The 20,140-nt window shown below is 41.6% G+C and overlaps 1 protein-coding gene across 2 annotated transcripts in view; it reads left to right on the forward strand.

Annotated features, from left to right (window-relative positions):
- Window positions 1–20,140, forward strand: part of lars2 (leucyl-tRNA synthetase 2, mitochondrial) — a 40,456-nt gene that overhangs the window by 11,047 nt on the left and 9,269 nt on the right. For both annotated transcript variants that reach the window (XR_003222246.1, XM_019365003.2), the window contains exons 4-17: window positions 4,333–4,424; window positions 7,297–7,357; window positions 7,460–7,549; window positions 7,850–7,993; window positions 10,740–10,847; window positions 11,813–11,972; window positions 12,479–12,583; window positions 12,695–12,810; window positions 12,898–13,181; window positions 16,858–16,956; window positions 18,733–18,870; window positions 18,972–19,075; window positions 19,465–19,644; window positions 19,761–19,930. Coding sequence is in view for 1 of the 2 variants with exons in the window: in XM_019365003.2 (XP_019220548.1) it covers window positions 4,333–4,424; window positions 7,297–7,357; window positions 7,460–7,549; window positions 7,850–7,993; window positions 10,740–10,847; window positions 11,813–11,972; window positions 12,479–12,583; window positions 12,695–12,810; window positions 12,898–13,181; window positions 16,858–16,956; window positions 18,733–18,870; window positions 18,972–19,075; window positions 19,465–19,644; window positions 19,761–19,930 (1,851 nt within the window). In the remaining variant the exon portion in view is untranslated. The remainder of the gene's footprint in view (window positions 1–4,332; window positions 4,425–7,296; window positions 7,358–7,459; window positions 7,550–7,849; window positions 7,994–10,739; window positions 10,848–11,812; window positions 11,973–12,478; window positions 12,584–12,694; window positions 12,811–12,897; window positions 13,182–16,857; window positions 16,957–18,732; window positions 18,871–18,971; window positions 19,076–19,464; window positions 19,645–19,760; window positions 19,931–20,140) is intronic.

Below are 20,140 nucleotides of genomic sequence, written 5' to 3' on the forward strand. Positions count from 1 at the left end.
AAAATAAATTAGAGGTTATGATTGTTACAAATATAAAGATTTAAAATATTGTCTCATGTTTGACCTCTGACCTCTACTTCAAGGTCAATAGATTGTGCTGAAGGTCGTAGTGATAATAATCCTATGTAGGGCTGTTTAAAACTGTGTTTCTTACTGCCGTTGTGTGTAAAGACAGTATAGAGTGAATTGTAAATATCACATTACTTTAAACCTCTGACATCTTCTTCGAGGTCAAATAAGGTCAAACTTTCATAAAATGACTCAACTTTAAGGCTAATATTGAAATGTGCTACCTACTGGGATTCTCAATATCACATTACAGTTTGCATTCAACTATCATGTCACATTTGACGTCTGCCTTTCTTTCATGTTTCTTTCAATCCTAATTTTGAAGAGTTAAATTTTTTCAGTTTAGTGGGGGGGTTTTTTTCAGTATCGCTGTATTTGTGGCAAATTTAGGAAAAGCAGTACACAGCAGGACATTTTGAAAGCAGTTGACTCAGTCTTGTAGACATCGGAAGCCTCAATAAACACGTCCACAAAAGTCTCTTCGGATAGTTTGTGATAACAGATTTGATCAAATGAACACATAACAAAACTAAGTTTATTTCTGCTGCACAACATTATTGCAGCAATCTGGTTTTTATTATAGTAGTTAACTTTCATGACTAGTTTGAGTTTTTAGTTTACTTTTAGTTAACTTCAGTAACCCTGGCTGACACTGAATCCTTTTTACAATAAAGTGAGGAATTAAGTCGGCCCGTAAGCAGCTGTTTTCTTTTTCCTATAAGGTGTTTCTATGGTTTTTAATACCTGCTGTGTTAATTTGGATCCTCGCTATGAGGTCTCCTTTTAAGGTTAAAATTAGGTGTAAATAGAGTAAAATTCATACTCTTGATCACCAGCGCTCTAGTCTGTTATTGACTCCACTCTGTTTCAGCTCCTAGTGCTGCAATCGATATTCAGCACTCTGTTTGATTCCACTAAACGGCGGCGCTGATGAAGCCCTGAGCAGTGTCTGCCACATGGACCGTGCTCCTGCGGTGACACAAACACCTCCTGCTCAGTTCTTTGGTTAGACTTTGTCTGTACATGATCCATCCACCCAAGAAGAAAGGTGGGTGTGTGACAAGTTTCTCTCTTCCTCCGTGTTTTCTGGTCCAGGTGGCATCTTTACACGAGATGCAGTGTTATTTTTGCTTCACCTGCCCATCTTCCTCTGGCTGGTTTCTCTCTGAACAGAAACCTGGTGTCACATCACTGATAACTGCTTTGTTTCTCTCAGCATCTGTCAGAAAGTTGAGCTTGTTCTGCTGTATGCACTCAGTCTACCCTATTCACTAGTTAACTGAGAAAGGGACTCTCTCTCCTTTAAACAGTTATGTGTAATGGGAGTTCTTTCATGTGTCACATACTAAATTAGAGAAAGTTTTAACCTAGACCTAACCTAGTTCTTTATAAATATCAAAATATGAGGTGATCAAAACCTCATTGGGATGTTTTACTGTTCACAAAAGGATTTTGCCACACTGACACAACCCCCCCCCCCCAAAAAGATGTTAATTTCTAACCTTTATTGTAAGTACAAAGCTCATGCTAATGATCACAGTAAACAGTAAAAATTATAGTCGTCCCTGAAACTTCAAATGTGTTTTTTACACTTACTTTTGTTTTTTTACACTAATTTTTTCTCAGAATTCTCAGATTATAGTCAGAATTCTGACTAAAATTTCTGAGGAAAAAAGTCAGAACTCTGGAAGAGGGGGAAAAAAAGATGTGCCCATCCTTTTTTTTTTTTTTTTTTTTTTTTTTTTTTTTCCTTTCGGTGGTCCTAATCCTCTTCCGTAGATATTAAAATGAGTTTGATGCAAAAAATATGTGTGACAAATGTGCAAAAAAAGACTTCTTGACATCTTTTTGTTTGCAGAATCTCTGTTCCTAATTATTCAAACCATGACTGAGTACTGTTTTCAGTTTTATCTTTAGGTCTACCAATGTTAGATTAAGCAGCTGTAGATGTAGATCGTGGGCAGTGCTGCTGGGTGTAACCATGTATGTGAAAATGACAGTGCTTGTTTCTTGCTTAGCAAAAATAATAATTTTTACAGTCTATACCACATATGTCACATCACTTGAGCTTCTTCACACAGCATACACAGAATTCAACAAAAGGAAAGTTGATTTTTCAGAGCAGACAATTTCGGCTGAGACGAGAGCCTGAGTCTACGTGATCGCCAAGTGTTTTGTTTTTCTTCTCTCTTTTGTTCAAAAAAACATTACTTTCTGGTGGGTTTTTTTGGGGGGGGGGTTTACAAAAATTCATTTTTAACTATTACATTTGCACTCAGTAACCTTCATGTTGTATTGGAATATAACCAGAATACGACTGGCAGCCTTTGGACTTGAGACCTGTGGAGTGCTTATTGACAAAGACTCATTGAGACTGATGGATATATATCGATAGTCGGAATGATGACGCTGCTGTTAATCATTTCCTGACATAAGCTAGAATGAATTTAGTTTCAAGACGGTAACAAAACAATTAGTTTGCTTAAAAGAAGGATTACTTTTAGTTTGACAGAGATGCATCTAATGAGCACTGATGGTACATCAATATCAGCTTTTTTATTATTCAGCTGTCAGAGCAAATTTTCAGGCTTTTCAGACTTTTTCGTTTCATGCTTATTAATAACAGCTGGTGGTAGATTCAAATTTATCAAACACACGTGTGTATTGGTACATTTTCACCACATTTAGAGCACGAAAAGGAATAAAAATGCTAAAGACGGGCCCCAGTATAGCTCACTGTGTTGAGCAGGCAACAGATGTACCAAAAGGTTACTGTAGGAACCCGGGTCATTTCCTGTGTGATGATCCTCCTGCACCGCCTTTCCTTCTGCCCTGCTGTCCTGTCCAATATAAACTACCCAAAAATAAGCTATTTAAAAAGACTAATAGAGCTGGTCTGCCTCTACACACACACACACACACACACTGATGTGTAAGGATTGGTAAAGGAGTAGTTAACCTTTGAATGGGCTAGTGTAACAAGGAAACATTTATCAGGTTGCATTTCAAAGTGTCAGATGGAGTGGAGTTTCTGTCTGGAGCTGTGTGGGTGGACACTTGCATGTAGCATCATATCAACAACATCAGTCTCCCAGCTCTTCTCTTGCTTTCATCCCACGATGCCCTGCCCTGATTGGCTCTGACTTTGCATTACAGTGACTTCAGTGACTCCCTTGTACATCTACCACAATCTCTTGTCAATGTGCTGATTTCACGGCCACAGATTCTCAAAAAGTCGGGGTAGCTTCACACTTTCTGTGGTCACAAGGATAAGTGGAGCTATTACCAGTGAAAAGAAGTATTTACGCTGGATCAAGAGTGTAGTAGCACATCTGTCCTAACATTTTTCCGCTTGCAGTTCACATCGTGGGTGCTTTACTCACAGTGTGGCTGTATTCCTCCTGAGCTCTCTTAGCCTGACACCATCCAGCACTCGGCTTTACAAATGAGGCCCCTGCAGTTACCAAGGATACCAATTCGTCTGAAACATCAGACCAGTTAGGGTCCGTTCAGCGATGCTCTCCAGCTCTCGAGTCCTCGTCGCTCTGCCTCTCCTCTACTTTACTCACGCCTTCCACTCCTGTACTCTCATCTCGTCTCGCCCAGAAAGCAGAAAAACACCATCGAGGACCCAAAAAGATGTCGCCTCGAGTGTTTGCCTGGGAGAGCTGTGCGTTCAGAGAGGGGCGATAAAACGGATGTGTATAGAAAGTGACAGTATATTTACAACAAGTTCAGTGTAATAATGTAAGCATGCTGACCCTTCTTTCTAAGGTTAAACTTTACCAGTTTCTTTTACATTTTTGTAAAACATCTGGTCTTAGTCTGTGTGCTTTCATCCCGATGTGTAAGCTCCCAGCAGGGATTTACACATCACCATAAAGTTGATGCGTGCAGAGGACCTTCGTTCCCTCCTAGACTGACTTGGTTTTTTGGTTTAATAGTTACTGATTGCATAAATCCTGCTGTAATGCGAACAGCGTGCTGATCAGAGGTACTGTCAGTTAATTATGTGAATGATGCGTGTTTCCTCCTTTCACCTGGGAAACTTTCTCCTCTTGGTCTAAGTGTGATGTTAAGTCTGAAACCTTCAGTGACACTTTTGACCAATGTTTAAAAAGATTTCATATCGTTTCAGAGAAGCCATTTTTTGGTTAATTCAGCTCCTACTCTATAAAAAGTCATAAAAAAGGAATATCGAATGGCTTTCACATTTTCCCAGAAAGCTAATGAAAATAACGAGTTCCCTGATTGTGTCTGCAGGTCTTAAATCCAATGGGCTGGGATGCCTTTGGACTTCCAGCTGAGAATGCAGCCATAGAGAGGGGGCTTGACCCAGAAGACTGGACTAAAAGGTATTTGAACTATTACATCTCAGTGTGTTTTGTTTATATATACTAACTGGAATTGGCTCACGTTTTTGGTGCTAGGTTTAGAGATGGCACGATACCACTTTTTTATGTCCGATACCGATATCATAAATTTGGATATCTGCCGATACCGATATGAATCCGATATAGTGTGTTTTTTTTTTTTTTTTTTTTTTTTTTTTTTTTTTAATCAGTAAAACTGTTTTTTTAATATCTTGCTGCTTTTTGTATAAGTTCATACTCAAGTTAGAAAAAAACAAAAACACTAAAGCTATTCTGTTATACCTGTATGCAAAAAATACACTGCACCCAAAATATTTCATAGTTCAGCAACACTGATCAATCTAATAAACTTAAACCTACTCCATCCTCCCTATTCTGGTATTTTAAAGAGTAAGCAACCTAACTAATAGGGTTCTAAAACTCCCAGGAAAAAAAAAAAAAAAAATAAAAAAATAATAGGGAACCACCCCCCACCCTCCACCTCATGATGCTTAATCGATGTAATCAACTTTAATTTGATGCAGTGTGTGGGGGGGAAAAAAAAAAAAAAAAAAAAAAAAAAAATGCACAGAAATCAATTATTTTTCAAGAATAATTAAATAGATTCAACATCTTTCTTCTACAGAATTGCAGACTGCACAGATCGTACCTTCCCAAAGGAAAAAGTACTATAGCTTACTAGGGTATATTAGACTTAATAGTTATTATATACAGTAATGGACTTCTATATATTTACATCAGATTAAAACTTTGGGCGTAAGATTTGGATAATTATTTATTAAAAGCTAGACATTTTAAATGAGAATAAGAAGGAAAAGTATGTCTTTGTGCCCCCTTTCCCTGTTCATGCCCTATCGGCCCCCCTGACTAAACTTTGCTAGATCCGCCCCTGCACAGTTACCAGCCGTCAGCTGCGTAGAAAAGGATCCTGGTGTAGAAAGTAATATTAAATAAATTCTAACAACAGCTTATCAAGGTTAAACGTGCTGCTGTTGTTCAGCCGCTGGTTTCCTCTTTCTGGCGCGAAGTGGGCAATAAACAAACAAGAGAGACGGACTTGCCACAGAAAAGCCGATCAGCTGATCATTAAGCAGTTTCATGATTGAAGTAGCAGCAGGAAGGTGAGGGAGAGAGAGAGGCAGTCGCTCCATATATCGGTTGTTAAGCTTAACGTGGGAACGCTTTACAAACATTCGGAGATGAACTTACACACTTGCTTTACTTCTCTCTGGGATAACTTCCTCGGAGATGAAATGCCGGATTGCTAGCGAGGCTACAAATACACACAGCCGCTCTGACGTGCTACGGTTATGAGCCGAGTTACATGTTGCAAGTTTTTTGAGGTGCTTTTTTGATATTTAATGGATCGGATTACATTTTTTATTTCCCTCCGATATCCGATCCAGTAATTTACGTCAGTATCGGACCGATACGATATGTAATATCGGATGGGTTCCTAGGTTAGACCCTGTCTTGACTTTACAAATTTAGACTGTGCCTGCAAACAAATGAATGGCTGTCTAACGGAATTCAAACACAGTTCTTTAAAAGGAATACTGTCATTGCCATTTAGTCATCATTTATAAATGTCAAAAACAAAATAAGCCACAAAATGCTCTGAATTACAATTAAATTCTAAAATTGCATGTAAGTAAACAAAATACTAAATGGAAAGTTATACCTTTAACCGTTTAATTTAAATATATTTCGTATTTTTATATTTCCTATCTTTAATTTAAAATGACTTCTGTTGTTGCTCGATGTCATCACTCGGAGTCTAATATGAAAATCTTGGCACTATCCCACCGATGCTGGAGAATTTGGATTTTCTTTTCTTTTTTCTGTCATTGCAGTGAGTTTCTCATCTGGAGCTGACAGATTACATGCTCCGTTTTCTTCTTTTTCCTTTTTTTCATACAAATTTTTTTGTCCAAAAGATATTCAGAACCTCTGTTATTTCAGCCAGAGCATCACTTTTTATTATTATGTTTTTTTTAAACAGTGCTCACAGAAACACTTTGGAAAGGTTTGCCTTTTTCCAGCTTCCTCTTTGGACACAATTGTTTCAGTTTCATCAGTCAGATTTTCTCCTGATCTTTGCCTTAGTTGTCCAGACGTCTCTTTTGCAACACGTCACTGCTCTCCCTGCTTCACCTGGAGGTAAACCTGTCTCCTTATAGAGAAAATGGAGGCATGGCAGTATGCAGATTATATGCAGTCAGCAAAAACCTGTTGGTTCAGAATGATTTAGTAACGTACGCATTGTGGTAAGAACAAAATAGGCTGGCGTGCATGTTTCATAACTCCAAAGGTAATTTTGCTAAATGAGGCCCATTGTCATGTTCAAGAAACCAGTTTGTGGTGATTGAGGTTCTGTGATATGGCCTGATATCCTGCTAGAAGAAGCTATTAGACGATGGGTACACTGTTGTCATAAATGATGCTCAACTGATATTAAGGGTCCTAAAGTATGCCCAAAGAAAACACTCTTCCACAGCATTACACCACCAGAAACCTGAAGCTTTGGTGGAAGGCAGAACAGATCCATGCTTTCATGTTGTTTGTACCAAATGCTGACCCTACCATCTAAAGCAGCCGAAATTAAGACTGAACTGACCAGGCAACATTTTTACAATCTTCTGTTGTCCAAATTTGGTGAGCATATGCCATCTGTAACCTCAGTTCCCTGTTCACAGCTGACAGATCGGCACTGGATGCAGTCCTCTGTTGCTGTTGCCCATTAGATTAGCTGATTAGGTATTTGTGTTGAGCAGTTGAAAAGCTGTACCTAACAAAGTGGCCTATGAGTGCATGTCTGTATATCCTAACTCTAGTGCCGTTCCTCTCGCTTCAGTAACATACAGTCTATGCGGGAGCAGCTGGACACTCTCGGGCTTTGCTTCAACTGGGACCGGGTAAGCAGCACTTGATGATGAGCTGAGCACCAGACCGAGAGTTTTGGCAGCTTTCAGGCCCATTTTGCTCTCTTTTGAGTCTGATTCTCACTTTCCTGACAGGAAGTGACCACTTGCCTCCCAGACTACTACAGGTGGACGCAGTATCTATTTATCAAGCTCTTTGAAGCAGGACTGGCATACCAAAAAGAGGTATTAATCATATTTGCACTCTGGTTTATCCTGGATTTCTTTTAAATGAATAATATGACTTGCGCAGGTTTCAGATCCCTGACTGGTACAGTAATGATTGAAGCCGCTCAGAGTTTTCTCTTTGACTGGATTAAATGGTAGACAGGCTGGAAAAAACCTTTTTCATTTTGTGTAATAAAATGCAATGACCTTAAAATATGCTTTTAAATATGAGCTACTTCTTAAGCTGAGCTTTTCAATTTGTGAGCTCATGTGTGTCGTTTGGCTGTGTGCTGTGTGCGTGCATGTGTGTTATCCAAGGCTGTGGTGAACTGGGACCCTGTTGATCAGACGGTGCTGGCTGATGAACAGGTGGATGAAAATGGGCACTCCTGGAGGTCTGGAGCTCTGGTGGAGCAGAAGCTACTCACACAATGGTTCATCAAGACTACAAACTATGCCAAGGTATGACTGTAATGCTTGTGTGTGAGAGGCAGTGTTAGAGAACAAGAGCCCTGTATGTGTGTGACAAGCAGCATCTGAATGGCTGACCAGAAACTTCATGTGGGCAAAAATGAGCTGCGGAGCCCTCTGATAACAATCATGGCTGACACTTCAGTAACAGCAGCTGCAGTCCTGCTTCTCTGGTTCTGCAATCAGACCCCTGGAGACCATCATTTATAGCCTGGCATCTCTCTTCCAAGGAAAAAGAGACCAGAAGCCTCAGTAATACCACCAGGTGGCCTGGCTGGTTGATGAGAAGCCTCCACCTTTCAGCAGAGGGGTGAACAGGGCTGGTGCACGGTGAAATTAGCCCTTCTGGACTTCTATGAATCAGCCTCAGAAAGAAGGTTCATACATTTTTCATGGAACTCATGCATGTGTGTGCATGTGCTTGCACATAGAAACACACTGTACAGGCATATATTCATCAAAGAGAAAAAGTTTGGCTTTATGTGCTCAATGCTCGAGTACTTTAAACTCAAGTATATCTTAGTTTGTTTGCTGAGTTGAGAAAGATTGGGTAGAAATGTTTTAATATCATATTTCTTGTCTCTAGAGCTGCAATGAGGGATTACATTCATGTTTAGTTAATGTTAGTTGATGTTAATTTTGTGGGGGAATTTTTTGGGTGTCCAAATGTGCGGAAAATCCCCCCAAAATTGCAATACCAACAAAATAATTCAGCTTCAAAGCCATCCAAAACTTTAAACACAGTCAGAGATACAGAACATCAAAGCAGTAAATCCTCACATTTGCCTAGCAAAAAAACAAAGTTTGACATCTCTGCATTCAAATTATGGGTTCAGTCACTGACTGATTATTTCAGCTCTTCTTGTTTCCATCACAATATAAAAGAAAGCATAAGCAAGTTTTTGTGAGTGGGGTTTCATTTCATACTGAGATAAAATTGAAACCAGTGCCTGGGAGGTGTGAAATAAATGTAAAAAAGAAAAACATTGGAAATGATGCAAAACACATGTAATTTCCAATAAAACAAACCCCAAACTTGCGAGAGCACCAGCGCGTCCGTTTGAGGCTTCTTTGTCACTTTGATTAAAAAAATAATTTCGTCCGCAGTCGGCTGTCGCTCAGGTTCAGCCACGGCGCCGAAGTCACCCGTGCGTGTCCGTGTCAGAGGTTTGAGCGGAGGTGGAAGCAGCCTACTGTGACAATGTGTTCCTGCATTTCTAATTTTCTCTGAAGAGCAGAGAAGTGGGAAGGAAGGAAGAGGAAGGTGTTAAGGGAGAGAAGTGAGAGAGACAGATGGAGGGAAAGGCGGACCGTGTCAAACCAGAGCGTGACAAATAAAAAGCGATGTAATTGGACTGTGATTTCCTTTTTTTTTTTCTTTTTCTTTTTTTTGTCTGTCCGCTCGCCTTTAAACGTGTTCGAGTCTGTTAGACAACATTAACTTCAGGCAATATTTATTCAGTTTAGCTGTCAAGTTATTCCACATTGTGCAACGACTGTGTATTATTACTAAGATGGATCCTTTTTTTCTTCCCATGTGGAGCGTGCAGGATGCTAAATGATCACATGGCAGGAGCAGGAGTTTTCAATTTCATGCATAATCACACTTGTTGCACTCAGACAAATGCTGCCTGCCTATTACACCACGACTGACATCTAAATGATTCACAAAAAGCGAGAGCTCAGTGCGCCGCTCACATGCAGCATTGCTCAAATAGCTTCCAGAAATGTTTGATTTCCTCCAAGTAAATTAACACCCGACAACTGAACCCACTTCCAAAGTGCAGCTGTGTGTGTGTTTCCTCATTGTGTTTATATATTTCTCAGAAGTGTACTTGACATGTCTCACTCACACATGCACACACAGTCCTTGGTTACTCTTATTTCATGCTCGAGCTTTTCTTTGTTGCCAGGGATTCATGTCCTTGCTGTTAATGTTTTTTCTGGCTTTTGTGAGAAAAACACTTACTGCCTTTCACTTTAAAGCCGTGCCCGGCTCTCACTCGTAGCTTTTTTCTTCATCTTTGTTTTGCTGTGTCTCCTTCCAACAGCCTCTCAGTCACGCTGACACACATTCATCGGGATTTATGCCCCTTTTTTCCCCTCTCGCTCTGAAGGGAATCCATAACTGACGAGCTGCACTCATGCTAGCGATGACTATAGCCAGTGTTTATGTTTGTATTGATAACTCTGTGATGAGGTACTGCATGCTGAGCAGCACCATGATGGGGTGGAGGGGTGGTTTGTGGGTAATAGATGCTGACAGACTGAAAAGGAAATTGAGAATTATAACATCTCTGGCCTCAGACCAGCTGTGGCTTTTTGGCTTGAGCCTCGTTGATATGCATAGCTTCCTTTAATCATGCAGAATAAATGTTGTTGTGTGTCTGGGTGTGGGGGGGTGTAGGGGTTTATGGGTGTGTATGTGAGGTGGGGGGTGTGAGGGAGTGTGCACACTATATAGGCGATTGCTTTGCGATATCCAGGAAAGTAGGGCGAGCAGAGGTCAGAATTTTTGAAAATCCCTTTTTGTCTGCATAATGTGACCTGGTCGGCTCTGCTGCTTTGTCAAAATAAATTGGCTACGCTTTGAAAGAGGCCACACGGAATTGGAGTCAATTGCATTATCCTAGACAGCCACATACTAATAGGAATATCTCTTTTCCACAGTGAAGTGGAAAATTAGCTCCTTCCAAACTTGTACAAAGTAGTAAACTTGTGTCTTTATCTCTTTCAGCCCCTTCTTGACGCCCTGCAGGACCTTCCAGAGTGGTACGGGGTCAAAGCCATGCAGGCAAACTGGATTGGAGAGTGTACTGGATGCTACTTCGATTTCAAACTGAAGGTGGATCTCGACTTCTTTCTCTCTCCTCTTCACTTGTTTTCTTTCAGTCTCTCAGCCGTTTCGCAGCAAGTGCTCCGTCTTCTCTGCTTCTGTTTTTCATCTCTTTCACCCCGAGCACTGATTGCTTGCTTTGAGTTTCTTTGACAGCTCTCTTTTTATCTGTTTCTATTAAAATCATGTACCAAAACATAGAAATCCACACTTATTATTTGCTTTCACTGCATCTGCTACAAGTAGCAATTTACCCAAACAGATGATGTCGCAGATTACTTGCCGCTGAAAGTTGTATTTAGACTTCTTCACAAGCCTGTTGTCTCAAACTGAGAGACATCAAAAAGCCAACTGAGAACCCAATTACTGCCATTATTAAAGCAGTTTTCCTTAAAAATAAAAGTCACTCAAGTCGGTTCTTTAATTGTGATACTTTGTAGTATTTTTATATTTATAGAGGAAGGAGGGTTGAATAATAATTGGAAAGGGTTGTTCTAAATGAATGTAAAATGAAAGTAAAAACTAGAGTTTGTAAAATGCTGCTTGTCATACTTTTTTTTAATTACCATTATCTCCTATCAGTATGTTTTTACCATGATGGGTACTAATTGTTAATTAGAATATTCCTAAATAACTGTGCCATCTAAAAGTGATCTCAGGATGTTTATTGTAGCCAAAAGAGCCCAGTAAGCCCTGAAGGTGTTTTATATGTCTGAGTCACTGTGGTCAAGTTTTATAAGCTGTGCTTCAAAATTTGTGTGTGTGTGTGTATATATATATATATGTGTATATGTTATAAAAATTGTTATATGTTATAAAAAATTATAAAAATGCTAACAGTTGCATTGTTCTAGTTTTATTTTGCATCTTACAGAAATATGGCGTCGAAAGCCAGCAGGTCCTCGCTGTTAATTCGACCTCTGTGCCGCTGTGGATGTGACAGTTTCCCACATGCCTCCTCTCTTATTTTCCAGGTGAATGGGAAGGAAACAGGAGAGACCCTGTCAGCCTACAGCTCCTCCCCGGAGACGGTGTACGGAGCTGCTTACCTGGCCATCCTGCCCTCCCACAGACTGCTGCACGGCAGTAGCTCAGTGCGCTCCGCTCTGCAGGAAGCCTTTCAGCCAGGCAGAGGTTGGCATCTCTCCACACTCGCAACCAGCTTGTGCTCAGGCTGCTTTTGAACTGGAGAAAAGAAGATTTTTGAGAAAAGATGGATGAGTTAGTTGGTTTCCTTTAAGAAAAATAATTTATCACTACTTTAGTATATGATGTCTCACTACTCTATGCCCTCTGTGTTATCAGAACTTCATATTTTTTACACACTGTAATATGTTCTTAAATGATTCATAGCTTTTCTTTGAAGAAGTGAGAACTATATTTTTTATACACATCATTAAAGTTTTGTAGTTTACTTGTCTTTATGTGTTCTATATCCTGGAGTGGATGCATGTTGGATACCTTGCGCTAATGTAAATATTTAATTCGAACACAGTCGAGGTTTGGTTGTAGAAGCTGCAGTGGACTGTTTGTTAATTGGGATCCCCTTGAACTAGTCTCAGCGGTGAACGGTTGTTGATAATGAGCTGCCAGGGGAAGCAGCGCTGCCTCTCATTCCCCCCCTGCCCTTTGCTCTACAGACTCCCTGACAGACATCACAGCTCACAACCTGTTCACCGGCCGTGAGGTTCCCCTGGTCATCTCACACAAGGAGACTTTTGATGACTATCTGGATACCGTGGTTGGTGCGTTATGAACAAGTAAAAAGGATTGAAATAAGCAGGGATCTGTCATCTTATGTCTGTTGAGTGGTTTTTACCTTCTTGACATGTTCATGCTGCACATGTATGTTACAGGTGTCCCAGACTGTAATGAAGAGGATCTGTCTGTAGCTAGAGCTCTGAATCTGAGCTGGACATCAGTGCTGAAAACTCATGAAGATGGGACACAAACCCTCATCAACTCTGAGGAGGTCAGCACTAATACTAATCATTCTTTAATAAAATGCAAACAACACTATTTTCATTCTTTTGTCCCTCTTCTTTTATCTGTTGCATAGTTCTCAGGTCTTACCAGAGAGCAAGCCTTTAACTCTATTACCCAGAAGGCCAAAGAACAGAAGGTTGGAGGCTACCTAACCAGCTCCAAGCTCAGAGATTGGTTGATATCCAGACAGCGATACTGGGGCACACCCATCCCTGTGGTGCACTGCGGGTCATGCGGTCCGGTTGCAGTCCCTGAGGAGGAGTTACCAGTTACTCTGCCAAAGCTGCCATCGATTACAGGAAAAGGGGCGTCGCCTCTAGAAGCGGCACATGACTGGGTCAACTGCAAATGTCCCAGGTGAGAACGTTGAGTATTATCAGCCCTGTATAATGCACAGCAGGACTGTAGACTTCATTTAACCCCCTTTATGCGTCTCACAAACCTTTCGTGCCATTACAAACAAATAGATAAGCAGCGTATAAGAAGGAGGGAAGGAGAAGGTACAGGATGTGACATCATTCTTAAATCCTTAAAAAAAAGGCACATGAATTTGTGTCGTGTCACTTCTGCTAATGGAGAATTAGTATTTGTAAATTGTCTATAACAACCAGTGATGCCCACAGGGCCTCAAGTTCCTTCCTAATATTCAAATTATTGTAGAAAAGCACAGGAAGCAATGCACAGGAAAGAGTAGCAGCTAGAAGCTGCTGAACCCTCTGTTATGCTGTTATAGACCACACAATAACAGTTTTAACGAGTGCATATAATTACTACTATAGCCTTTACTTGTTATACTGGTCAGCTGCAGTTTATTATCTAAGAACAAACATATAATGCATGAAATGTCAGTCTCACTGCAGCCAGAAAATACAGCTTGGAAAGCTGTTTATAGCAGTGAGGTAATACGCTTCATTTACACTCAATTGATTGCAGCTTTCTTATCTGTGGTCTGTGGTTTCTTTTTGAAAATACCACTTGTCACCTTCTGCCACTGAATAGTGTTAACAGTCAACAATCAATCATATTATTTTTAAAAATGAAATTCTGGGATTTGTGCTGTTCAGATGTAACCATGTGTCAGTACAAATCCAAAAGATCCACCAGACAGACAGTCAGGATTTCTAGATAGTTAATGGGGTTGCAGGGAGAAACATGTTCAGTAACAAAAAATCTTTTTCTTTTTTTTTCTTTTGTCATTTATGCCCTTTAACATTTGCTTACAAGAGTCCACAGAGTTTTTTGGTGACCATTGAGTGAGCCATATTATTTATCACATAGCTGCAAATAAAATTCTTCAAAAGGTGCAAACTCCACAAAGAATGGCTGAGAGGTAATTTTTTTAGTTTATTGGATTAACTGAAATGAGGCCCCACAAACAAGAAAAATAGCAATAGAGCAAAATCGTATTCTTGCATCAGGATTAAACGTGTTTACGTCTGCTATAAAGTTGGATAATTTAAAATAGGAGTCTCTTGTGACCGTTTGAGGAACTGCCTTGGAGGTCACTGCTCTGGTTCTTTTCTACAATTGGAAAAATCCGGTCCGATTAGTGTGGGAACTCCTGAATATGTTCACTCCAGTCAAGCTTTTTGTTCAGTTCTGTTTCTCATAGACCCCATTTGCACAAGTATCCTTATCACTGGATCAACACCATCTCCTGAAGCAGTGTTAGCATTAGCATCAGCACAGCCACCGTTCCGTCCGTCTCTGTCATACTGTATATGAGATACACGGTGTTATTCCTTTTCTAGCGCAGCATAAGTGATTTGGGGAAATGATCATGCCTGTTATAGCGTTTGTGGCTGCCTTTCCTTCCTGTGTTTCCTCAGGAGAGCAGCGCTGACAAAATGAGATCGCTGTCAATCGGGCCTGAGAGGCCTGACAGCTTTACAGGAACACATTGCATTGAGTGCAAGCCTGTAAATTGCATGATTAATACTTTTGTTCGTTCGGGGTTATGTAATCAGTGGCATCTCTGACACGAGCAGCATGAGATGATGATGATGATGATGATGATGGATGTTATATAAGCCAGCTGTGCCTCGAGAGATGCACACGAATGCCCTACATGCATGGACATACATGCATTTACCTTTTATGCACAGTACCTAATCACTCACACACACAGACACACACACACACATCTCAGCAGCTCATCAGTGAATGTGCTGAATGCAGAATGACTGCTCAACTGGCGTCTCCAGAGCGCCTTGCTGACATGGGAATTCCACTCTGAATAAGACTAATCACCGCCATGGCACCATGTTGATTAAAACCAAGGCCCACTCAGTCGCAGATGGCACAAGTCATCAGATTGTGTTCACTCACTTCCACAAAGCTACTATAATTCCTCCCCATCAGCAGTGATTGATGGCTATAATCGCAAAGACGCCGTTATCTCCTCTCTTCCCATCTCCCCTCCGTTGTTAAGTGTCTGTTGAAATTTGTTCTCTTCACTTGTCGACCATGTCCAATTAAAGTTTCTGAGGAACACAGACGGGCAGGGCGATGAGAGATGGGTGGCAGGAATGCAGTTTTGTCTGTCCTTGACGAAGTCATTTCCTGCGTGCTCATCTTTGTCTCATACCCTCTGCAGCTCTGTAAATTGGTCTGCCAACTGAACCCTGAGCTTTGGTTTAGTCTGGTTTAAGAAGGTGTGCGTGCAGGTGTGTGTTAGTTTGCAGGTAAAAGGCGAGACTGCCTAGTTAGCGCAACACCAACGCATAAGCAGGTGGACACACAGCAGATTGGGGCCACGTTGCTGTAGTGGAGAGCTTTCAAGTGGACAGCTGCCTCCTTTAGCTGCATCTGTTTGAGAGCCTTTTGGCTTTTTCTGGCTCACCCTCCAAACACACACGCACATTTTACACACTCTCTCCAGCACAGGTTTGTTTTAGCTACCAACTTTTGTTGTTGGGCTCCTTTCATGGCTTAAAGAAGGCCCATCTCTGGACAGAGCACCTTTGTGTCATCAAATCTCATCCTCAGTAGTCTGAGACCAGCTGTCTGTCAAATAGCCACAATCTGACTCCTGATTGGTCCATACGGCCTGTCTGAGGAAAGAGAGGAGCATCCTTTTTCTTTCTTTCTTTGTGCACACTAATTTTCTCTCTCCATTTGAGCGCTTTTGTGATAGACTGGGTTTTGTTATACTGCTGGGTTTTCATCATATGAAATAACACCTGACTTCCAAATATTAACTGTGCTACACCTTAGCCTTGTTGCTAGGCAACCTCCAGCTCTTACCTCATCATCACAGCCTTATTATAGACTGGTATGGTAGGTGGTCGAGGAGTTTTTGCCTCTCGACGTGTGCGTGTCTGGCTACAAAAATTTGACTGTGAGATGAATCAGAAAGCGTCGAGCAGTAGACGGAGTTTAAGATAAAACAGAAGCATCCCACGAGGTCCAGGAGACGACACCAGCTCTGCTGCACACAACTGTAGCAAAGCTCAGAGCAGTTTCTCTGTTTGTCTTTCTGGGACACTGATTTTAAATCTTTTGAGACTCATTATAAGTAAAAGGCAGATGCTTTCACCGTTCCATTAAATGCTTTTAAACTGAAGCAGAAGTACTCTCCAAAAGCCCCACCTCCCTTCCCCCTCTTTGCCGATGTCCTCTCCTGCACTGTGAAAGTGTTGCTGGCAGATTCGCATCACATACCCAAGTGCTGTTTGGCTTGGATAGAGAGGGGCACAAGGTGGCATTTCCAACACAAACACATGATCGTGTGTGCGTCCTGCCAGTTCTTTTCCTGTTAGCACAGCCTGTTAGTCAGGGCACAAGAACAGAGCTCTGGTGCCAGGCTGGCTTCAGCTGTGCTTCTCCACGGGGACATGACCCCCACAGCCAGATGCAAGCAGCGTTACACACACACACACATGCGCGCGCACACCCACGTTAATCACATAATGAGCCATTTTCTCTGAGCATACAAACAGACATCATTCATTTGTTCACTTTCTAATTTATCAGCCTGTTTTGTTTTTTCCAGTCCTTCCTCTGCCAACTCTCTCTTTGTCTCTCCTGTCAGATGCAAGGGCCCAGCGAGAAGGGAAACTGACACCATGGACACATTTGTGGACTCGGCCTGGTATTATTTTAGATACACAGACCCTCACAATGCATACAGGTATAAACAGCCTCCTCCTGAAGCTTTAATATGTTCCTGTTCATCCATCTCTGGCTCAATGAGGCCAACAAATGTAGACTTATTTACTTTTCTTTCTTGCATCTTTTTTTCTTACCTTCTTTCTCACCTTTTATTACCATCGTATTTGTTTAAAAGAAAACGAGAAAAGAGGAAGTTGCAAAAGGTTCTCCAGCAGTAGAAGAAGCATGTCTGTATATTTGGATATGGAGAAAGATCACTGTGTAATCTCAGTGTAAATACAAACCTCATTTCTCTCTCACGCCTGTTCTGTAAGTGCTATTGGTGAAAGTTATACTCAAACTATGATTATGCTCATTGTTAGATCACCCACTCTCTCTCCCACTTGCCTGCTTGAAACACTTGTATTGGGTTGTGTACACGCAGATATGCATACACACTTCCCTGAAAGTTGCACTCTTTGCCGATAGAGATTATGGAGCAATGGCCGTCACCTGCTGGGGTGGCGGTGATACCCTGAGCTTAACAAAAGAGATTAATTTCCCAGTGCCCTGACCTAGCCGTAAAGCTGCTTTAAAAAGGGAGGGGGACTGCTCTCTCCATCACTTTTCTTTGCCGGACAGATTACGGCACAACAGAAAAAGCAATTACACCATTTGTGCATTTCAGTTGGATTGCTGAGCCGTATACACGCGGGGTGGGGGGTTGGGAGCGAAAATGGGAAGCAAGTGATGTTTTAAAGTAGCAAGTACGGGGAAGGAAATGGGAACAGGGTGTTATGTATTAGACTTCCTTGGCCTCTTGCCAGAAGTGAGCCTGAATTATTTTCAGCTTTGTGAGTTTATAACTCCCCTCCACCCCGGTTCAATTATCTGGAGGTGCTATCAGGCACAGAGGGAGGGTTGGGAGCAGAGACGTGTGAAGGAGAGTAATGATGTAAGTCTTCCCTAAAAAGCGTCATTACTGATACTCCATCATGACAGCCAGGCTGACTACACGCGGCTGTCCTGCCAAGCTCTGAAAGCAATAGTCATATTTTCACTATTAACTTGTGATGGCAGTCATCACAGCCAAAATGTAAGCAGACATTACTTTGGTGCTTTTTTCTGAGTCTAAAGGAACTTGATGGGGCTTCATGATGCTTCTTTTCCTCTCTGGATTCTTGTGTGTCAGATTAAGCCTGCCCCCTGGAGGAAGACGGCGTGCATGTCTACCAAAGCACGTAACTACAAACTAGTCTTATCTGAAAAAATGCTTACTGGGATCATAATTGGGCATTTTGCAGTTTTGAGTTGCTAATTCATTCATTTCTGGCATTCATTTTAAACATCAAAGTGCTCCAAGTGCAGATAACGAAATGACAAAAACATGGACAGATAACGAGAATACATAAAATGAATGACTTAAAATAAAAAGAGTGAAATAAATGATTACTGTGTAGTATTGTGGCATTAAGTGAGCAAAAGATAAAAGTTGCATTGTGATAGAGCAAACCTGCAGCCTCTGGGTTTACTGAAAAGACTTCTTGCACAACATTGGTTTGTGTGGACAGATGATGATGTTTGCACAATCATTTATAGCTTCTGTGAGAGCCCAAAAAAACCTCCTATATGAAACTCAACAGACCTCATTTTAGGAAGGAAGAGATCATTAAAGGTCTTCAGAAATATTGTCCCCTTCATCACTGACACTTCTTCACCCTTCTTATTGTTCCTTTTCAGTTTAGCATTGCTCTTGATAGTACTTTAGGCTAATAAATTAAGTGAGCACCTCTTTAAATGTCCTCTCCATCTTCAGGCCTTTTGAGCGCCACTTGGCAGACCACTGGCTTCCTGTGGACGTGTACATCGGAGGGAAGGAACACGCTGTTATGCACTTGTACTATGCTCGCTTCCTCTGTCATTTCTGCAAGGATCAGGGTCTTGTGGCTCACAGGTGGGGTATGCTGTGGTTTGTGTATGTTTGGGGGTTTTTTATTTAGTGTGCATTTACATTTTGAGAGTGTTTGTAAGTGAAACACTGTTTATGTGTTACAGGGAACCTTTTCGGAAGCTCCTGGTCCAGGGTCTGATCAAGGGCCAGACGTTTAAGCTTGCAGGCAGTGGCCAGTACCTAAAGAGAGAAGAAATAAACTTCACAGGTACATGCTGCGTGCAGCTGGAGGGTGTTTGTTAATCTGACACATTTGTAACAAGTAGAAAGAAGGAGGGCTTGGAGATGTGACAGATTTTTTTTTCTCTGTAATGTGTGGTAACACTGCCTTCCCGCCTCCTTCTAGCGTTGTTAGCGAGAAGCCATCTTCATTTAAGCGTTTCAGATCGCACGTTTCCAGTTGAATGACGGGTTAATCGGACGCTCTCAGGAAAAGCTAAATCACATGAAATCCTTCGAAGATACCAAAACGCTCTCTTATAGTTAGCATTTAAGGATTTATTGATTGGTAACAAGATAAACGAGAGATACTACTAGTTATCAAAGTAGGACGTCTATTGATCCCAGCTATCTCTGACCCCATCCTGCTTCTTCCAGATAAGGAGCCAGTGGCTCTGAGTGGCGGTCGTGTTGAGGTGACGTGGGAGAAGATGAGCAAGTCCAAACACAACGGGCTGGACCCCCAAGACGTGGTCCAGCAGTACGGCGTGGACACAGTACGACTATACATCCTCTATGCGGCACCGCCTGAACAGGACATCCTGTGGAATGCTAAGAGTGAGAAGAGAAGAGTCTGCAAAATTACACAGACACCTTAAGTTACTCATGATGTGTGAAGTTTGAAATGAAATAAAAAACATGCTCTTTGTCTTGTGTGTGTTGACCCACTCCAGCCGATGCTCTTGCTGGCGTTCTGCGATGGCAGTCTCGACTGTGGCAGCTGGTGACCAAGCTGAGAGCAGCACGGCAGCTCGGAGATGTCCCCAACCCCAGACTGCTGAAAAAGAAAGAGCTCGCAGAGGCCAAAAAGATCTGGGAGAACAAGAACTACGCAATTCAAGAGGTAACTGCTCTGCAGCCTAAAGGCCTTTACACACCAAGCGCGTTGTGATGATGAGTTGGTCCTGATGTCTCTAAACAAGAAAGGGAAGAAACGGAGATTCTGGGTTCATCCGATTCTCACTAGAACGCAGCAGAAGGCAGAAATTTAATGGTTTGATCCAGGAGTTGAAGCTGTATAACGGCCGCTTGCGTCCATATTTTATGATGTCAG

This window comes from Oreochromis niloticus, linkage group LG11 (genome assembly GCF_001858045.2).
Source record: "Oreochromis niloticus isolate F11D_XX linkage group LG11, O_niloticus_UMD_NMBU, whole genome shotgun sequence".
Classification (NCBI taxonomy): domain Eukaryota; kingdom Metazoa; phylum Chordata; class Actinopteri; order Cichliformes; family Cichlidae; genus Oreochromis; species Oreochromis niloticus.